At 39.8% G+C, this 20,716-nt stretch overlaps 1 protein-coding gene and 1 pseudogene across 2 annotated transcripts in view; one reads left to right on the top strand and one right to left on the bottom strand.

Annotated features, from left to right (window-relative positions):
- Positions 1-15,809: 15,809 nt before the first annotated feature.
- Positions 15,810-20,716, bottom strand: part of FBXO9 (F-box protein 9) — a 49,267-nt gene continuing 44,360 nt past the window's right edge. For both annotated transcript variants that reach the window (XM_078369380.1, XM_054254100.2), the window contains exons 12-13: positions 18,484-18,635; positions 15,810-16,411 (exon numbers count right to left, since the gene is read on the bottom strand). In XM_078369380.1, coding sequence (XP_078225506.1) covers positions 16,303-16,411; positions 18,484-18,635 — 261 coding nt within the window. In that variant the 3' untranslated portion in view covers positions 15,810-16,302. The remainder of the gene's footprint in view (positions 16,412-18,483; positions 18,636-20,716) is intronic.
- On the top strand, positions 19,863-20,613 carry LOC118152875 (SAP domain-containing ribonucleoprotein pseudogene; annotated as a pseudogene).

Genomic DNA, 20,716 nt, shown 5'->3' with positions numbered 1-20,716 from the left:
AATTTCTCTGCACACAGATAAACCACAACTCAGGCATTAATGAATGGCAGTTACTTAGGTAACTGAAAGGAGGTAGTTTTAATTTTGAATAATCATCAGTTGCAAAGGGGGCATCTTTCTAGAAAACACCTCCTTATCTTTTCGGTGAGTGTAACTACTGTTTCTCCTGCAGTGTTTGCACCATTCTGACAATTATCCCCTTGACGACATCTTCCCAGGACTGAGCAGAGGATTCCAAAGACTACTTCAATGATCAGGAACAAGAGCTAATCTTAGAACAGCAACTAATGAGTATTTCTCCCTCTGTATTCCCCCATCACCCCTATCAATCCAGGTAAATCAGGCAGTCACTGATTACCTAGAGAAACATGGTCGGGCAGAGGGATGGAACCCAGGGTTGAGATTTAAAAGCACTATCAGAAAAATCTCACTGTGTGTCCTGCCATAAATAGGTCTGAAATAATTGCTTCATTTCTGAGTTCAGGGAACTTTGCACAGTTGATCTGGTGTAAACAGACGTCTCGACACCTGAGGAGTGAGGAAATTAGGCCCTGAAAGATAATGTTTCTCAAACCCTGAAAAACAGTGTTTCTCAAACAGTAAAATACTTCTCCACCTGCCAGAACACATCAGAGAAGGCTAATTGTCGCCAAATTATTCCCCCTTTCAATCATTAGAGTTGCCATCTCTATAGGCGTAATGCGCTAAATTTATGCCATGCTCACAAATCTTCCCATTCTCCCACTTCTCAGCACTGTGATGATCACCATTTTTGTCTCCCCTTTCTCTGCCTTCCCCATCCCAAACCCTGCCAGTACTGCTCCTGGCAGTGGTGAAAGAGTGGCAAGGAGACACTGAGAACCTCTTCCTAACATACCAATGTCCCACAGAACGCTTGGAGAAGGATGACCCGGGTACCCGTTAGTGAATGATATATAGTAAGCTAGTGAATGTAAACAGGGGTAATCTCTGGCAGTAAGTTTATGGGCAGTTCCTAATTTCTTTTTAATGCCTTTCTGCATTTGCCAAAATGATATATTAATTTAATTCTGTATCAGAAAAAAGATATATAGTTCCTAAAAAAAAAATACAGAAAAAAAAGCAAGTCTAAACCTACATCTTTTCCAACTGAGTAAGGTTCTATAAACTCTACCTTTGGGCAATACTTGCCACAAAGTTTGAAAAATTCATGTGCTTCCCAGTCTGCTGTGCCATTGGAAAATGTAGAAAGAAAAGAGAAAAGAATATTGGCTGTCTCAGGAAGACTTCAGTAGGAATGGTACCAAAATAAAAAATTTTTTTTTCTATAATGATTCTTCACAACTCCCCAGAGTTATATTGGCAGTCACTATTTAATTACTGTCCCTGGGAAAAAAATTTTTTAAATAAAAACTTTAAAAAAAAGAGATTGGGGCAGAGCTGTACCACACCCCTCCATGCAGCTGACCCTCGGGGTATAAGCAACACAGTAGCCACACGAGCAGCTGTCCTCATGTCAAGAGAAACCTGGTTAATGACAGCCTTGGTAGGAGAAGAGCCTGTTCCAAAACTTGTTCTTCTCAAAGTTAAGGCTCTTGATCTTTACTTTTCTCCTGACTCTTCAAGTTCTTCAGGATTATTTTTCCTAACTCAGAAGGTCTGCTTCAAATGCTGCTATTTCTTGTTGAGTTGGGGCAGGGGGCATGCAGGGCTGGAAATACGAATTTGCTATTTATAATCTCCATGACCTCTATAAAGGTCATCTTTTTTACTCTATCATTAAGAAAGAACCAGGCTGTACTTTTTCTTACTCAATTCTGCTCAAGATTAGAGCTCTCAACATAGATGATTTGGGACGTCATTCAACAATTATAGGAAGGCCATTAGATTTTTGAAAGGAGCATTACTCTGTGGGACATTTAAGGCTTTCTTGCTCTCGACCATTTTGGCAGTTTCCAAGCTAGTAATTCTTTTTTTTTTTTTTTTTTTGAGATGAAGTTTCAATCTTGTTGCCCAGGCTGGAGTGCAATGGTGTGACCTCAGCTCACAGCAACCTCTGCCTCCCAGGTTGAAGTGATTCTCCTGCCTCAGCCTCCCAAATAATTGGGCTTACAAGCATGTGCCACCATGCCCAGCTAATTTTTGTATTTTTTTTTTTTTTTTTTAGTAGAGACAGGGTTTCACCATGTTGGCCAGGCTGGTTTCAAACTCTCGACCTCAGGTGATCCACCTGCCTTGGTGTCCGAAAGTGCTGGGATTACAGGCATGAACCACCATGCCCAGCCCAAACTAGTGCTTCTTAAATGAATGTTTCCAAAGACAAGGTTGGGCATTTGCTTTAATTTTACCTTATATTCTGTTGTGCTTCCCATCTCCTCCTGTGCTTTAACTTGGGCTCTTTGGACTGACTTAGGGTTTCCCAATGTTCAGAATTTTCTCTTGGTTCTTAGAGGCAATTGCCCAGGCCCTTTTGACTACTCTTATGGGGCTGCTCCGGAGTAGAGTTGGAATAGCCTTGAAATTTGACTACCTACTGTCAACATTTCCCACCATCTTCCAAACCTTCCTATTTGCATCAGTGTTTGGAATATCACTACCTTCCATTTGTTTCCCCAAGCTGCCCAAAGCTTGCGTGCTACTCTAGACCTCCAAATTCTTCCCTGTATTAAGGGCAGCCTCCTCTGCTGGTGGGTGAGGAACACAGGGTAACTACATGGTATATTTGCCTATGCTTCCTAATCCTGTGGCCAGAGCAGGCATCGCTAATCAGTCAGCCACCACACACTTCCCTATTGAGTTGACTCAGCAGCAGATCTTTCTTAACCAACACTTTCGACAACCACTACCAATGGATCAAGTTGGCCATTGACTTAAGTAGACGCTTACTTGCCGTAGCATAAAGGAATTTCTCATAAACTACATAGTTGAAATGGGTCACAAGTACAGTCTTAGAGTTGTTGTTGTTTTGAGATTTATGATTTTAGGGTCTTATTTCTGGCATCTCCCAAGTCATTGGTCACTTCTAAGTATAGAGCTGTTTTCTCAACTGACCCTAAGTGTTACTGTCCTTTTAGATAATAATGGATTCCATATGGAGAGCCTATTATGTGCCGAGACCTAACTGACCTCTGTGGTACTTTATTGCTGCAGCAACTCTGGAGGTAGTTTTTCTCAACCCCAAGCTACAAATGAGGCTCCAGGTGTGGAGCCATTTTGACTAAGTACGTGCAGGTAAGGGTGGGTGATCAAACTCCGGGCTGGCCGGGTGTGGTGGCTCGTGCCTATAATCCCAGCACTTTGGGAGTCAGGTCACCTGAGGTCAGGAGTTTGAGACCAGCTTGGCCAATATGGTGAAACTGTGTCTCTACTGAAAATACAAAAATTAGTTGGGCATGGTGGTACATGCCTGTGATCCCAGCTCCTTGGGAAGCTGAGTCAGGAGAATTGCTAGAACCTGGGAGGCAGAGGTTGCAGTGAGCTGAGATGGCAGCACTTTACTCCAGCTTGGGTGACAGAGTGAGACTCTGTCTCAAACAAACAAACAAACAAATAAATAAAAAGATTTAAAGGATTCATAGCTGAAAGATCCTTGATCTGTAGAGGCCTCAGTGCTGGTAGCTCTTACTTGCTCTGAATGGTCCTAGTATCTGCTAGTGTAGGTCTGAATTGGGGGCACCCAGGCAAAGAACTCCTCTGAAGCAGTGTTGGTAGAGAGGGCACAGAAGCTCCCCTCCAATGGTTGACTATAATGATCTGATTGGGAATCAGCTCACATTTACGGAGCATCTACTAGGGTCAGTATCTGTGCTAGGTTCACTGAGCTCATGTCTTCTGATCCAGTTGGTGGTATTTGCACCACATCATGCAGCTGGCTTTTCATATCATATCACAGTACTCAGAATAAATCCAGTCCTCTAGGAGATCATGCAGAGGTACACTCCTGATGGGGATGAAGGAACAAGCAAGGAGAGAAGACTTTGCTTTTAGCCATACACTTCAAGGACATACAAACTATAAGGCAAAGAAAGCTCTCTCTCTGCAACTGTCCACGTTAATTTGGGATTACAGGTCCAGGCCTGGAGGAAATTAGCTAGTCATTAAAGAAATCAGAAATAAAGAACAGATCATGAGAAAAGTAGAAACTGATATCTGATATGGATTCACTTTTTTAAGCTGTTGGGAACTCCTGACATCAAAGCCTCTGTTAGCTAAATGCAGAAATTAGTGAGCATTCTGAGGGCCTTCAGAATCCACTGCAAGGCAATAGATATGTTGGACCCTTCTGCAAGGTGGTTTCCCTGGTAAAATTATGGAAATTAGTGAGGTCTAATGGCAGTCACTCTACTCATTGTACACTAGGAAACACCACTGGTATTTTCTTCTCTTCTGTTGAGGAAGAAAAATAGCCGGAACAGAACAGACAACCATTCTGAGTTACATCTGACAAAACGCTGAATGTAGGGCACTGGCCTCTCCTATAGTGACCATCCATCCTACTTTGCTCAGGCGCCTCCTGGTTTATGCTTGCTGTTCCAGTGCAATTACAAAAAAACACTACTCTTTTCTCCTAAAACTGTCCTGATTTCAACAATAAATTGACTATATGATCACCCTACTTATATAGCAGGTTTCAATTTACTGCTCCTTTGGCCTGAATACAATAAATTGGGCTGGATATATTTCCAAGACTCAAGGAAAAGTTAGTCTGCACAGAAAAGCCATTTCAGCACAAAGAAGCCTGTGTTGCTGATGCGATCTCCACACTATCCTTCTTCAGTCTACCATACACACACATGCACACCCTGTTCAGAATTGACCAGGACTCTCAGGATAGTCTTGCACGGTTTTCTGAGATGTAAGAGAATCTCAGTTCTGCTGCTAAATATTTACTGGATTCATAAGAAGAAGGTGCAAATATGGAAGCCTTGAGTGGATTTAAGTGATCCCTCAAAAACTCTGTACTGAGCATTAGGCCACAGCAAGAGGGGCTGCGGGCCTCCCGAGACAGTCGCAAATCAGGCCACTTGCTTGTCAAATGGGGACAGGTTGGCCCCTCTTCTGACTCTCAACAACCCCAACCCGATACTCATCCCGGGATCCCTTTCCTATTCATTCCAAAGCGGGATATCCAGTTTCCTCACACAGCTAGGGCAAACTGGCCAGATTTTTAAAAAAGAAAAAAAACTGACCAAGAAAACAGATTTCTGGACTACTTGCTAAAGAGTTGGCATGGCAGGAGTTAGGGCACTGTGGCCAGTATGGGATTTCCTTTTGAATATACACACCTTACATCTTAGATCCTGTCACTTGCAGCTTTGAAGGTCAGTCACAACGATCTGGGGTGCTCCTATTTTCTTGTGAATATGAAAACCAGCTCCCCCTAACACCACGAAGATTAAGAGCAAAAACGAAAAGGCTGGGACAAGAGTGTCACCTAGTGACAAAAGCATGCTTTTGTTCATTTCTTCCAATAGAGCATCAGGAGCCCATTAAATGTGTCCAGGGCATAACAGGGATTTTTTTTATCTCACTTTCACAACAGAGAGGTGCTTTGGAATGAGCTTTAAGAGAAATGGGCCCTGCCCTCAAAGAACACACAATTTGACGGAGGGAATTTGCATGTAAAAACAAAATTAGCATGGAGTGTGATAACTGTTGGGATAGAGGCAATGTGGAATATTTTGGAGACAGACAAGGGACACCTTCTGGTGGAATCTGGAAAAGCATACATAGGCACTGAGCCTAACAGTTAAGTTGGAATTAGCTCCCCGCTGGGCTTACCTGTCCCTACGCCAATTACACAAGGGGAGAAACTGTGAGGTTGAACTTGGCACAGACCATCCACTGCCTCTCTTTCTGATGATGCACTCTTTGGTTGATGGCTGCACTGTCCACTGCAGTAGTCACTGGTCACATGTGGTTATGAGCACTTGAAACATGGCTAAGCCAATCGAAGTGTGCTGGAAGTGTAAATTATACTCCAGATTCCAAAGATTTAGAATTTTTTAAAGTGTAAAAAATATCCCATTAATACTTTTTTTTTTTTTTTTTTGAGACAGAGTCTCGCTCTGTCGCCCAGGCTGGAGTGCAGTGGCATGATCTCTGCTCACTGCAACCTCCACTTCTGAAGTGATTCTCCTGTTTCAGTCTCCTGAGTAGCTGGGATTAAAGGCGTGTGCCACCACACCCAGCTAATTATTATATTTTTAGTAGAGATAGGGTTTCACCAAGTTGGTCAGGCTGGTCTTGAACTCCTGACCTTGTAATCCACCCACTTCGGCCTCCCAAAGTGCTGTGATTACAGGTATGAGCCTCTGCGCCTGGCCCCCATTAATAATTTTTATACTGAGTACATGTAGAAATACTATTTTGGATAGTATTGGATTAAAATAAATTATTAAAATTAATTTCACCTTTTTAATTAAAAATGGCTCCAGAAACTTAAAAACTACATATGTGGTTCAAATTATATTTCTACTGGACAGCACTGGTCTAAGCTCCAGAGGGTATTGTTCTTAATATTGTAAGTTCTTAATATTGTAACATACTGGAGTTTTGTTATTTTATTTTTTTAGAACTGGACCCTACTACTGGCTCTGGCCACGAGCAAGCATTCTGGAGTTAGCCTTGCTCCACGACTTGGAAATTGACAAGTTTATTAAACTCTCTTAACCTCAAATTTCTTATTTATGAACTATAAACAATAATACCTGCATGTCGTGAGCACAAATGAGATAACGCATATAAAATAAAGCCTTCTGCCCATACGTAACACATGATCTTTTAAAGTTTTTAAACAACTTTACAATTACTTGCATATAAGTTGTTTTTTTGTTTGTTTGTTTGTTTGTTTTTAACAGGGTTCACTCTGTCACCCAGGCTAGAGTTCAGTGGCATGGTGATCTTGGCTCGCTGCAGCCTCCATCTCTCGGGCTCCCGAATAGCTGGGACTCCAGGCATGCACCACCACACCTGGCTAATTTTGTTTTTATTTATTTATCTTTTCTGGAGATGAGGTCTATGTTGCCCAGGTTTGAACATATAAGTTCTTTATTCTCTGCATTTTTAAATTAACAAATAATGGTACATATTTGTGGGGTACAATGTGACATCTTGATACATGTACACACTGTGAAATGAGCAAATCAGACTAACGTATCCATCACCTCATATCCTTTGTGGTGAGAACATCTAAAATATACATGGCATGTGTATACCTGTGTAACAAACCTGCACGATCTGCACATGTACCCCAGAATCTAAAGTATAATTAATAAAGCTATATATATGTATGTATGTATGTGTGTGTATATACATACATATATACATATATATGTGTAAATATACACATACATACACTCTTTTGACCATTTAAAAATATGCATTATTAATAACTACAGTGACCATGTAGTGCCATAGATCACTAGAATGTATTCCGCCTAGCTGAAATGTTACATAACCTTGGACTATCTCCCTTTTCCCATCCACCTTTCCCTCCATCCCCTGGTAACCACCACTCTACTCTCTTCGATTGGTTTTACTTTTTTAGATTTTACAAATAAGTACGATTATGCAGTAACATCTAAGTTCTTAACATTATTAAGACTACAATTTACTTAGTGCTTCCAACTGCCAGGCCCTCTGCATCAATACATGCCTTTAATTTGTGAGGGTCCTGGTTTTGCCATGTGAGGCAAACAATGTCACCCTTCAGAAGCCCTCATTTCCTCACTTCCACATGGGGATAGTGGGTCAATAAATAACTTCTGGGGAAACTTCCAGCTTTGACATCTTATGTGTTATCTGATATTTTTTTAAATGTGGCTATTGCATGTGTATTAATCAAAGGATCTGTCTTCCAAAGTTTTCTAATAGCCTTTTGTTCTTGTTTCTTCTTCCATGTCCCTGAAGAAATAGAATTTTGTTTTCAAATTTCTTCTACTATCTGCATTTTTCAATTTCTGTCACATCCCCTTTCTCTGCTTATTTAAAAAGTCTGATCTCTGTCACTCATGTTAGACTTGTCAAATGCCTGGGGTTCCTTGCTTGTCCATTGATAGCCAAGAATGAGCCACTGTGATGTTGACTAGAAACTACATGGGTAGGTGGTACTTGCTGACTGTGGTGTGGAAGAGGACCTATTTTGTTGATTCCTAAATGTCAGTATCTGTAGGTCTTTTTTTCAGGGGGAGGATGTCTGATGGCTTCCTAGAAGGGAAGCCCCACTTTCCTGCCGGATGGTGTGAGTCTAATAACTCAAGTTCTAGGGGTTGGCTGCGGATCCTTCCCGCAGGGTCTTGCTCTTTCCATGTGGTGCTTTACCTTCTGTTGAAGGCCAGTTGAGTTGAGTTGCACTTTTTAATTTTTAAATTTTTTTTAAGGAGTCTTGCCCTGTCGCCCAGGCTGGAGTGCAATGGTGCGATCTCGGCTCACTGCAACCTCTCTAGAGCCTCCCAGGTTCAAGTGATTCTCCTGCCTCAGCCTCCTGAGTAGCTGGGATTACAGGGCACACCACCACACCCCGCTAATTTTTTATATCTTTAGTAGAGATGGAGTTTCACCATGTTGGCAGGCTGATCTCAAACTCCTGACCTTGTGATCCACCCACCTTGGCCTCTCAAAGTGCTGGGATTACAGGTGTGAGCCGCTGTGCCCAGCCTGATTTGCACTTTTTAGTTTCCTCTGCTTCTGACTGAGGTCTCGGATCTCTCTGGAACAGGAACAGTTATAATACATAAAATGGTTGCAATTTATTGAGCACCAACTCGATCAGGCATTGTCTTAAGCAATTAATGTGAAGTGTTATCAGTGACTCCTCTCAACTCTGTGGGTAGGTACTATGATAATATTTCCACCAATTTATTGTGACATGGAGAGTTAACTAACTTGCTCAAACTCAGTCATGGATCCAGCACATGAACCCAGAGCCCACATTTAGTTTACCACTTGCCCTGCTTTCTATTTTCCAAATTCGAACCTGTCTTGTCTGTTTTCAGCACTTCTGTTCTCCGTCTTGAAGGACTTAAGCCTTTTTTCTTTTTTTTTAAGAGACAGGGGTCTCCCTATGTTGCCCTCAAACTCTGTATGTTGCCCTCACTCAAGTGATCCCCCAGCCTCAGCCTCCCAAAGTGCTGGGATTACAGGCATGAGCCACCACACCTAGCCCTTTCTATTTTACTGCTGTTTTAGTGGAGTTTCAAGAGACAGTAGAGATAAATGTGCACCATATATAACCAAAGATTGAAATCACTTTTTGGACATAGACTGGTCACAGTTGACTGACGGATGGTCATTGTGAACCTGGGATTCCACTGCATTGCCTTGGCTTCTGTTTCTGCTCTGACACCAGTTAGACTCTCTGTAGCCAGAGAAGCCTTTCGAGCCTTAGCCCATATATGTCATGGTTGCCAACTTACCTAGAGCTGTTGCTGACACTCAGCACCCATCACTCAGAAAATGATTGGCCAGGTTTCAAGATCCAGAGCATGAAAGCATCAGATAAAGGAGGCAGAACTAGAAGTGTTTCACTGTATGACTGAAAAATCACATATATGTCAAAGGCCAGAACGATTAAAATTAAAAAGTGAATAATGGGTGAGGTGACTACAGGTGATTTACATTTTCTTCTGTCTGCTCATCTATTTTTGTTTTTCTATAGTATATGTACATATACCAAAAATGTGTATTTTAAGATATTTTAAAATGTTCACTCTGATTCAGTGGTTCTACTTCTTAGAAGCATTCTAAGGGAATAATAATTGAAGTGTGTAAAAATGTAGCCATAGGAATGTTTATTCCAAAAACATTGACACTAGCATTAGAAAACCAAAATGCATAAAGAGGAGTATAAAATTGGACCCTAAAGTCCAGTGACTCTAAAGTCATTAAAAATATTTAAAAAAGTGTTCATATGGCATTCTTATGTAGGGAGAGAGAACTTACGAAGCATTATGTACAATATAATCCCCTTTTTAATAGATGCACAGAATAATATCAAAAGATAAATATCATAGGTTAAAAGCGGTTATTATAGGGCCTGGAATTGACAATTCAAGGCTAATGCTTTTCCTTGGGGTCCCCAAGCACTCCTACCTGGCCCTCTGCTAAGGGGTATGAAGGGGGCTGGGAGGAAAATGCAAGACAGGTGAAGGCAATTAGACATGACGGTGCTCAAACCAGATTTCCTATGAGGATTTCTCCTGAACACAGGCAGTTCCAGCAGGATGAAATGAAATTTCTGTAAAATGCTTTCATTGTTTGAGTTTTGTATAAAGGATTTTTAAACAAATTGTTTAACTTGTGGGGTATATGTGCAGAATGTGCAGGTTTGTTACATAGGTATAAACGTGCCATGGTGGTTTGCTGCATCCACCACCCCATCTATATTAGATATTTTCCTAATGCTATCCCTCCCCAATCCCCCCACCCTCTGCTATACCTTCCCTAGCTCCCCACCCACCAACAGGCCCTGGTGTGTGATGTTCCCCTCCTTGTGTCCATGTGTTCTCATTGTTCAACACCCACTTATGAGTGAGAACATGTGGTGTCTGGTTTTCTGTTCTTGTGTTATTTTGCTGAGAATGATGGTTTCCAGCTTCATCCATGTCCCTGCAAAGGACATGAACGCATCCTTTTTTATGGCTGCATAGTATTCCATGATGTATATGTGCCACATTTTCTTTATCCAGTCTATAACTGATGGACATTTGGGTTGGTTCCAAGTCTTTGTGAACAGTGCAACAATGAACATACATGTTCATGTGTCTTTATAATAGAATGATTTATAATCCTTTAGGCATATACCCAGTAATGGAATTGCTGGGTCAAATGGTATTTCTAGTTCTAGATCCTTGAGGAATTGCCACACTGTCTTCCACAATGGTTGAACTAATTTACACTCCCACCAACAGTGTAAAAGTGTTCCTATTTCTCCACATCCTCTCCAGCATCTTTCGTCTCATTTTTTAATGATTGCTATTCCCTCTGGCATGAGATGGTGTCTCGATGTGGCTTTGATTTGCATTTCTCTAATGACCAGTGATGATGAGCTTTTTTTTCATGTTTGTTGGCTGCATAAATGTCTTCTTTTGAAAAGTGTCTATTCATATTTTTCACCCACTTTTTGATGGTTTTTTTTCTTGTAAATTTCTTTGTAGACATTGTCATTGTTTTTAAAAAGTTAATCCAGATACTGCTGTCAGCTTTCCATAGTATTGTTTTCTGTAATGTCCTAATAGAGCAAAGGAAGGACACTCCTGAAGTTAAAGCAAGCTTCGATGACACTGGGTGAGGTGGCTCACGCCTGTAATCCCAGCACTTTGGGAGGCTGAGGTGGGCCAATCACCTGAGGTCAGGAGTTCCAGACAAGCCTGACCAACACAGAGGAACTCTGTCTCTACCAAAAATACAAAATTAGCCAGGCATGATGGTGCATGCCTGTAATCCCAGCTACTCAAGAGGCTGAGGCAGGAGAATCACTTGAACCCAAGAGGCAGAGGTTGCGGTGAGCTGAGATCAGGTCATTGCATTCCAGCCTAGGCAAGAAGAGCAAAACTCCATCTCAAAAAAAACAAAAACAAAAACAAAAAACAAAGCTTCTATGGCAGGATTTGCAGAGAACAGAAGAAAAAAGTTACATAGCAAAAATTTCCTTCTGGTTATCTTTAGTGTTAAGATTATTTAATTTTATTTTTAAATTATCTGTATCTTCTAATTTTCTGACAATACATATTCCTTTTGTATTTTTTAAAAGATGTTTTAAAAATATATAGAAAATTTAATCTAGAAAAAAAGTTACTTTTTCCAGTTCCAAGCTAAGGAAGTGAAAGTCACTTTACTGCTTACAAAGAAATCTTTAAATTTGAACTTGGTATCCACCATTTGCAACAGATCATTCAATATAGGGAGGTTGCAGAACAACAGAGACTCCTCAAATCTCACTTTCCTTAGGAATATATTTTTTTTTTTGGTGGGGGGGAGGAAGGCAGGAAGGAAGGGAATAAGGACGGTAGGGAGGAAGGAAGGGATGAAGGAAGGAAGGAAGGGAGGAAGTGGGGAGGGAGGGAGGGAGGGAGGGAAGGGAAGAAAGGAAATCAAGCAATGAAAGAGACATTGCCGACCTGGATCTAGAGGTTTACAAGTTGATTTTTTTTTTGAGAGAAGGAAAGAAAAAATAAATAAATAATAAGTAAAGGAGAGGAAGAAAGACGAAGAGAAAGAGGGAGAGTAAATGGAAATATTGCTTTATTTTGAAAAAAATTGGGTATTAATAATGGCCAATCAATGTTTCATTTAAACTTATGGGTAGGTGTGATGTGGTATTGACAAGAATGTATATTTTGTGTATTTGAAGTGGAGAGCTCTATAAATATTTATTAAGTTTACTTGTTCTGGATCTGAGTTCGAGTCCTTAATATCCTTATTAATTTTCTGTCTCATTGAATCTAAGTCTCCTATCTGGGTGTTAGGATCGTTAGCTCTTGTTGTTGCATTGATCCTTTTACCACTATATCTTTGTTGCTTTAAAATCTATTTTATCTGATACAAGAATTGCAACTCCTGCTTTTTATTTATTTATTATTTATTTTTGCTCTCCATTTGGTTGGTAAATCTTTCTCCATACCTTTGAGTCTTTGTGTATCCTTGCATGTGAAACAGGTCTGGATGTAACATGCCATTGGGTTTTGGCTGTGTCTTTTGATTGGGAATTTAGTCAATTTAAATTTAGGGTTACTGCCATTTGATGTTGACTGGCTGTTTTATCCATTCGTTGGTGTAAATTCTTCTTTATGTTGGTGCTCTTTACTTTTTGGTGTATTTTTAGAAAGGCTAATACTGGTTGTTTCTTTCCGTGTGTAATGCTTCTTTCAGAAGCTCTTGTAAAGCAGGCCTGGTGGTAATAAAATCTCTGAGTACTTGCTTGTTCATAAAAGATTTTATTTTTCCTTCAGTTGTGAAGCTTAGTTTGGCTGGATATTAAATTCTGGGCTGAATGTTCTGTTCTTTGAGGATGTTGAATATTGGCCCCCACTCTCTTCTGGCTTGTAGAGTTTCTGCTGAGAGATCTGCTGTAAGTCTCATAGGCTTGCCTTTGTGGGTAACCTAACCTCTCTCTGGCTGCCCTTAGTATCTTCTCCTTCGTTTCAACCCTGGTGAATCTAACGATTATGTGCCTTGGGGTTGCTCTTCTTGAGGAATATCTTTGTGGTCTCTGTATTACCTGGGGTTGAATGTTGACCTGCTTTGCTAGTTTAGGAAAATTTTCCTGAATAATATCCTGAAGGGTATTTTCCAGCTTGGATTCATTCTCTCCGTCGCATTCAGGTACAACGTTATCAAACGTAAATTTGGTCTTTTCACATAGTCCCACATTTCTTGGAGACGTTGCTCATTCCTTTTTATCCTTTTTTCTCTAATCTTTTCTTCACTTTTTATTTCATTAAGTTGGACTTTGACCTCTGATATCCCTTCTTCTGCTTGAACAATTCGAGTGTTTAAACCTGTGCATACTTCTCGGAGTTCCTGTATTGTATTCTTCAGTTCCATTAATTCACTCATACTCCTCTCTAAGTTGTCTATTCTCAATAGGATTTCATCAAACCTTTTTTCAAAGTTCCTAGTTTCTTTACGCTGGGCTACAACATGTTCTTTTAACTCCCCGAAGTTTGTTATTATCCATTCCTTGAAGAGTGATTCTGTCATCAGGATGCGCTAGTTCTCCATCAAGCCTTGTTCCATTGTTGATGTGGAACTGTGATCATCTTTAGAGGGAGAGGCGTTCTGCCTTTGAGTATTCTCAGCTTTTTTACGCTGGTTTCTTCCCGTCATTGTAAATTTATCCTCCTGTCGTCTTTGAAATTACCAACTTTCAGATTAGGTCTCTTGAGTGGACGTCCAGGTTGTTAGTTCCCAGGGCCAGAGCAGCGGCGTTAAAACTGATGGTGCTTTTCTGCCCAGGATTCTCCTGTCAGGCTTCCTTCTTGTTTCCGTAGTAAGCAACTCTGCCTTCCCGGGGCTCCAAACCTCGGTCAGAAGGGGAACCGGTCCCGTTTCCTCTGCGCAGAGCGCTGCCGCTTCGAGGTGCCGGCGGAACCGCTGCGCCGACCACGAGAGTCGCGCTGGCGACTCGTGTGTTTCCAACACTGGGGGATCTTCTGCTTCGTGAACGACCAGACTTTGTCTGAAAGTGTGGTGTCCTCTAGTTCTCCGCGCCTTCCCTGAGAGCTGCAATCCCGGGATGTTAGCGATCGGCCATCTTGGATTGTTCTCCAGGAATATATTTTTCTAGCTATATTTGACTATGTCCTAACTATGTTCTATTTATTTGTATGTCAGGAATAATAGTCATATCATGAACAGTTACCTTCTCTTAGACAAGTTGCTTTTCTCCCTTTTTTTTTCCAACTTGAAAAAAACAACTTCTCAGATTGCTACAAAAGGCCAACTAAGAACTCTTTGTTTTTGAGACAAGGTCTCAACTCCATCACCCAGGCTGGAGCACAGTGGTGCAAACTTGGCCCACTGTAGCCTCAACCTCCTGGCTCAAGTGATCCTCCCACCTTAGCCTCTCAACTAGCTGGGACCACAGGTGTGCACCACCAAGCCTAACTAGTTTTTTTGTTTTCTTTTTTTTTAATTTTTCAGAAGAGATGAGGTCTTGCTATGTTGTCCAGGCTGGTCTCAAACTCTTGGCCTCAAGCGAACCTCTTGCCTTTGCCTCCCAAAGTGTTTGGACTATAGGTGTGAACCTCGACACCTGGCCAACTCTCTTCCTTCTGTACATACACTTGATATATGGTTTTCTACTTTAACATAACATGTAGTAGTATTTTTTTGAGATAGGGTCTCATTGTGTTGCCCAGGCTGGAGTGCAATGGCATGATCTTGGCTCACTGAAACTTCCGCTTCTCGGGCTTAAGCAATTCTCCTGCCTCAGTCTCTTGAGTAACTGCAACTACAGGTGTGGGCCACTGTGCCTGGCTAATACATTTTTTTTTTTTTTTTTTGTAGAGACAGGGTTTCATCATGTTGCCCAGGCTGGTCTTGAACTCCTGAGCTCAGATGATCTGCCTGCCTCAGTCTCCCAAAGTGCTAGGATTACAGGCATGAGCCACCAGGCCTGGTGTGTATTCACTTTTTAAAAAGCCTATCCCATACTGAATTGTGGCAATCTATGAAGCGTCTTTTAATGTCAATTAAAATAACAGTGGCTACAGATACTGATTTCTGAAAATACATAAGAATCTGTCTCTAACTATGGTTAAACATCAAAACCAAATCTGAATCAGGTATAGGTCTACCAGACACAAACTCTGAAATTAAACACTAATGGGACTGTTACTGGGAAGTGGAAATCCTTTGAGTGAAAAGGTAACATACAGTTTTCCTTGGTGGCTGGTGCTCTCCCCCAGCTTTCATACTGAAACAAGAGTTAGGCTCAGGTTTACTATTCTTTTGTGAAGAATGATAAATGAGTCATTTGGTTGAGCTTGTTGAAGTGTCCCAGTCCTAAGGGCTTCACTCTCACTTCATGTCATGTATTGGTAAGGTGCCTAGATGAGATTAGTGTCTGTGGCTACATGTTAAAGACCAATGATAAAATGAGAAAATGATTTTTTTTCTTTTACTAAGAGATGGGGTCTTTCCATGTTGCCTGTGCTGAACTTAAACTCCTGGACTTAAGCTATCGTCCTGCATCAGCCTCCCAAACAGCTGAGACTACAGGTACATGCTACCACACCCACCTAGGGTCAATGATTTTTAAAGTCTCTGTGGGCTATCTAGGACTCTGATTAAATATCCTGTTATTTTTAAAAGGCCACCCAAATATATTTTCTTGAAAGAAACATTTATTTATGATCTTTATTGGTGAAACAATTTCAAACAAATCCAGAAAAGGTTCTCAGACTTTGAGCCTTTAGTGCAAAGACATTATGCCATGCGGGAAATAGAATGCTTATCCAGTGGAGCGCTCCCCTGAGGCATTTAAATATTAGAATGCTCAGGCAGAAGACAACTTATGTGACAGAAATCTGCTCATAAATCTGCTTGAAAAAGGGCATGATAAACTTCTTATTAAGGTTTCTCACAACATAAATATGCTTAAGCAACTTATAATTCCAACTTAATTTCAAAACACCCCAAGAATCAACTATTCCTTTAAATAAAAAAAATAATCAATTTATACTCTTCTTAAAAGAACTCCAACAATTTAAAATAAGTTCCAATTTCATATTTATATATATGTACATTTATAACTTAGGTGCTCTTTTGCGCTATATACTTTTATTCATGCAAAAGTGATAGAGGACTGGATTTGAGGCTCTACAGAGGCCTTTCTGAGAAAGCTGTGTAGCTCCTTACTCTGGCGAAGAACAAGGGGGTGTACATCTTGTCAATCTCAAAAGCACTGACTGCAGTCTCACCAGTTGATCTGTAAAGAAAACACAAAATTACTAGTACAAGGAAATTTCAACTTGTTTAAAATCCTTGTGTGTTTGGGGAAGGTTGTTATGTGCTTTAGCCTTTTCTCTTTTTAATCCATCTTAGGAAATTCTATATACTATAGGCATATTGTAGAAAACTTGAAAAATTTAGAAATGTATAAAGAAACATCACTTATAATTCTAGTACCCAGAATTATATGTGTCTAGTACCCAGACAGATCCATATGAAGGATATTTTCTAGTGTTTCTTGAGATCAAACTTAGTAATTCTGCTTTTCATTTCATTTAATTATTTGCATTTTCCCACACCATTATTTTTCAGAAACTATTTTTGGTGGCAGGATGGTATTTCATTGCCTGCTTGTACCATAGTTTACTTAATTAAAGATTAAGGTTGTGTCTACTATTTCTCAATTTAAAACAAAGTGATGTTGATGTTCTTCAGAGATTTCTAAGAGTAGAATTTTTAAGTCAGAAGATACAGACATTAGGTTCTTGTTAAAATGTTTCAGGAAGAACTATATTCCTAGAAGATAATTTGATTATTTAATATTTACATAATTATGGGGGAGGGAAAGTAGGTGGGAAGTTATGCTATCACTGCCTTTTCTTCCTCCCCTTCCAAGAGAGAAATAAACAAAAGCAGAGAATTCAAGTGATTTTATATTATATGGAAGTCAACGTGGTAATTAGCAGCTACAAATAATGCCTATTGTCATGTCCTCTTTTTATCATATATATATATATATAGATAGATATTTCTAATAGGTCAAGTATAAACTATAACCATCCATTGTTCATTTGCTTAGTTCTACTTCAGGGTTTGGTTTTTTCGTTTTTTGTTTTTTGAGACAAGGTCTTGCTCTATCATTCAGGCTGGAGTACAGTGGTGTGATCATAGCTCACTGCAGCCTTGAACTCCTGGGCTCAAGTGATCTTCCCACCTCAGTTATCAAATTGTCCAGAACTTCAAGGAGCATACCACCATGCCTGGCTAATATTTTTATTTTTTGTAGAGATAGGGTCGCCCAGTTTTGCCCAGGCTGGTCTCAAACTCCTGGCCTCAAGTGATCCTCTTGCCTTGGCCTCCCAAAGTCCTGGGATTACACGCATAGGCCTTCATACCTGATCAGGTTTCTTTGAAAAGTAGAAAAAAAATTCCACAGCATTAAAGAGAGAAGCAAAAAGGAGATATAGTAGAACTGGTAGGCAAAGGTGAGAAATAAAAATGTTCTGTTGTCAGGGCCTTCCAAATGAGCAGGGAAAAGTTATTTGTAAATAAAAAATGTGACAAAGTTTTCAACAATGTAGTTAAGGTTGCAAAGAGGCTAATGGAAGCTGACCTCAAAACAGAGTCTCTTAGAATTTTGGATTCAATCAGAACAAAGAGCCTTCAGACACATACCAATATACTTGCAGATCTAACAAGAGCTAACATTAATATTCACAGGAATTGATATTTTACTTCCCTGATTTTTTAGTTTTACTTATTTCTGTATGGCTCCTTTCTCATACCTCCCCTCTTCAGTTCCCTGATTATGCTGTACAGGTTAAATGCCACTGCATAGAACAAAGAGTTTTAAATAGGAATTCTAACAGATTTGGCTTTGGAATATCTGCCATCTTATTTTTTTAGTAGACTTACTTTCCTAACTACAATTTTATTAAATCAGTGTATGATCCTTGAAGACAAATGAAAATAAAGCAAAAAATAACTAAATTATGGGAAAAGAAAAATAATCTGCTATTTTAAAATGGCCTTAAGTCTGTATGGACAGCTCACAGCTGACTAAGTACCATTCTCCCCATGGAATGCTACTTTCATTTCCAAAGTGGTGGTACCAATTCCCATTCCAATGGATACTATATGAGTGTTTCAGATGCTCTGCTCCTCAAGCATGCTTACATTTGGGCCATTTTCTTCAGTTGTAGTAGTATTGGTTTTAGTTTGTAATGTAGTATTACCTCTGAAAAATTAGAAACTTATCTGAGATTCTTAAGCTGGATATGAAGTATACATTTATAATGTAACCTTGCTATTTTTATTGCATTCACCTACTTGTAAGTAATGTGACAAGAATGATGTATCCAGATGAGTTTGTTGAACCTCTGGTGGCCACTGGAACATAGCTGTAGCCCCACATGAAAACTCTGATCTGCTTCTTGTACAGGGACATGACGAAAATATCTGTATTTATAGTCAAGTGGTTTCTGCAAAAGAAAAGATGCATAAGCTATAATGAAACCTTACTTCACCTATATGTTTACATAAATATTATGCAATAGTGACACTAAAAGCAACAATATCTGCACGCAGTAGAGTCATTTTGAATATCACGAGAATGTATCAGTGCTTTAAAAACTGTTACTCTAAAAATATCAGGATTTTCTCTGTAATTTTCTCAGTTAATCATCACGATAACTTCATGTGTTAAATATGATTGCATTAATTCTATTTAACAACTAAAGAAATGAAGATCCAGGGAGGTAAAAACTACTATGTTATGTAACCAAAATTTTTAAAGAGGGAAATTGATAAACTGGTGAAAGATGCACAAAAAGCACAGAGAACTTATCTTTTGCAATAACAGTAAAATAGCAAATTAAGAAAATTGACATTCTACATGGGAGTTCCTAAACTCTTTTATTAGATAAAACCGAAGCAACTAAGGCCTTCCAAATCCCCAATTTTGACTTCAGGAAATCCAGTGTCACAGTCAAAGCAACTGTCTGTCTCTCAGGCTGCTGCTGCTCAGGCTCCAAAAGCCCATCAGAGGGAACCTGATACATGATGTTAGAGAAAAGGAGATTTCATACAAGAGAAATACCCTTCAAAAGCTGAATTAATTATATAGGCAATAAGTAAATATTAATACTTATTCCAACTACCATACAACTTGCTTCTTGGGTACATATAACAGTTTTTAACCAGAATTGAAAAAAGTGCGTATGGAGAAAGGTTGTGAAAAAATTAGATTACCCATCTGTTAAAGGCAATTTAAAGCACTCTAGAATGTAATTATGTCAGTAATCTTATTTGCTTGGCATTTTTTTCTTTCGTAAGAATAGGAAGAAGAAAATTATCTGAAGTTAGCTTATTTCCAGTAGAAACTGAAGTTCTAAGAATATCCATATAGACAGCTGGGCCTGGTGGCATATGCTTATAATCCCAGGTTCTTGGGAGGCTGAGGCAGGAGAATTGGTTGAACCCGAGAGGTGGAGGTTACAGTGAGCCAAGATGACACCACTACACTTCAACCTAGGCAACCAGAGAAAAACTGTCTCAAAAAAAAAAAAAAAATCCTTATAGAAAGAATTATTTAAATGAGCTAATTTAGGAAGAAAAAACCCCTGTGATTCAAAATGAGAAGAGCCAAAACCATATTAAACTTTAATTTTACTAGTTATTTCACAAGAGGTTCTGGCTTTACATTTTCATATATAAAAAACATTGGACCAGAAAAGGAAACTATCTGATGAAAAACAAGCCGATCCCATAAAAACCACATTTTAGAGGCAGCCAGTGGGGGCCTAGTGGAGGGACAGGTAACAAGATGGCGACCAAGACGGTGGAGCTCCAAAAGCTGAAGCTTGCTGAACTTCTTGCTGTGGTTTGGAGACCAAGGGAATAAAGCAAGATCTTATCCACAGACTCCAGGCATATCTTGAAGAATATGCTGAAGAGGCAGCCAATGAAGATGATGTACTGGGAGATGAAACAGAGGAAGAAGAAACAAAGCTCATGGAGCTCCCTATCAAAGAGGAAGAACCCCTTGAAAAAAACTGTTGATGTGGCAGCACAGAAGAAAGTGGTGAAAATTACATCTGAAATACTACAGACTGAGAGAATGCGAAAGAGAGCCAAACGAGTCAATGTACCTGTGAGCTTGGAGAGCAAGAAAGTTGCTCAGGCAGCTAAGTTTGGGATTTCTTCACTTCCAACAAAAGAGCTGTCATCTGATAACAAACCTATGGTTAACTTGGATAAGCTGAAGCAAAGAGCTCGAATCTTTGAACTCCTTCCTTCGGCGTATCCAAATTAACAATACGTTTGTTATCAGATCTCCAGAAAATCTGATGATGATGAGAAAAGCGATTTGGAATTGTCACAAGTTCAGCTGGAACTGGAACCACAGAGAATACAGAGGCAAAGAAGAGGAAAAGAGCAGAGTGCTTTGGGATTGCCTGATGAAAAGTTCTTGATACTTTCTGTTCTCTAGTGTTTCCATTTCTTTGATTCTTGGTCACATATATACCTAAATGCACAGTCATGTGTCTATGTCCTGCCTTGC

This window comes from Callithrix jacchus, chromosome 4 (assembly GCF_049354715.1).
Source record: "Callithrix jacchus isolate 240 chromosome 4, calJac240_pri, whole genome shotgun sequence".
NCBI lineage: Eukaryota > Metazoa > Chordata > Mammalia > Primates > Cebidae > Callithrix > Callithrix jacchus.
This window is presented reverse-complemented; position numbering and strand designations above follow the sequence as displayed.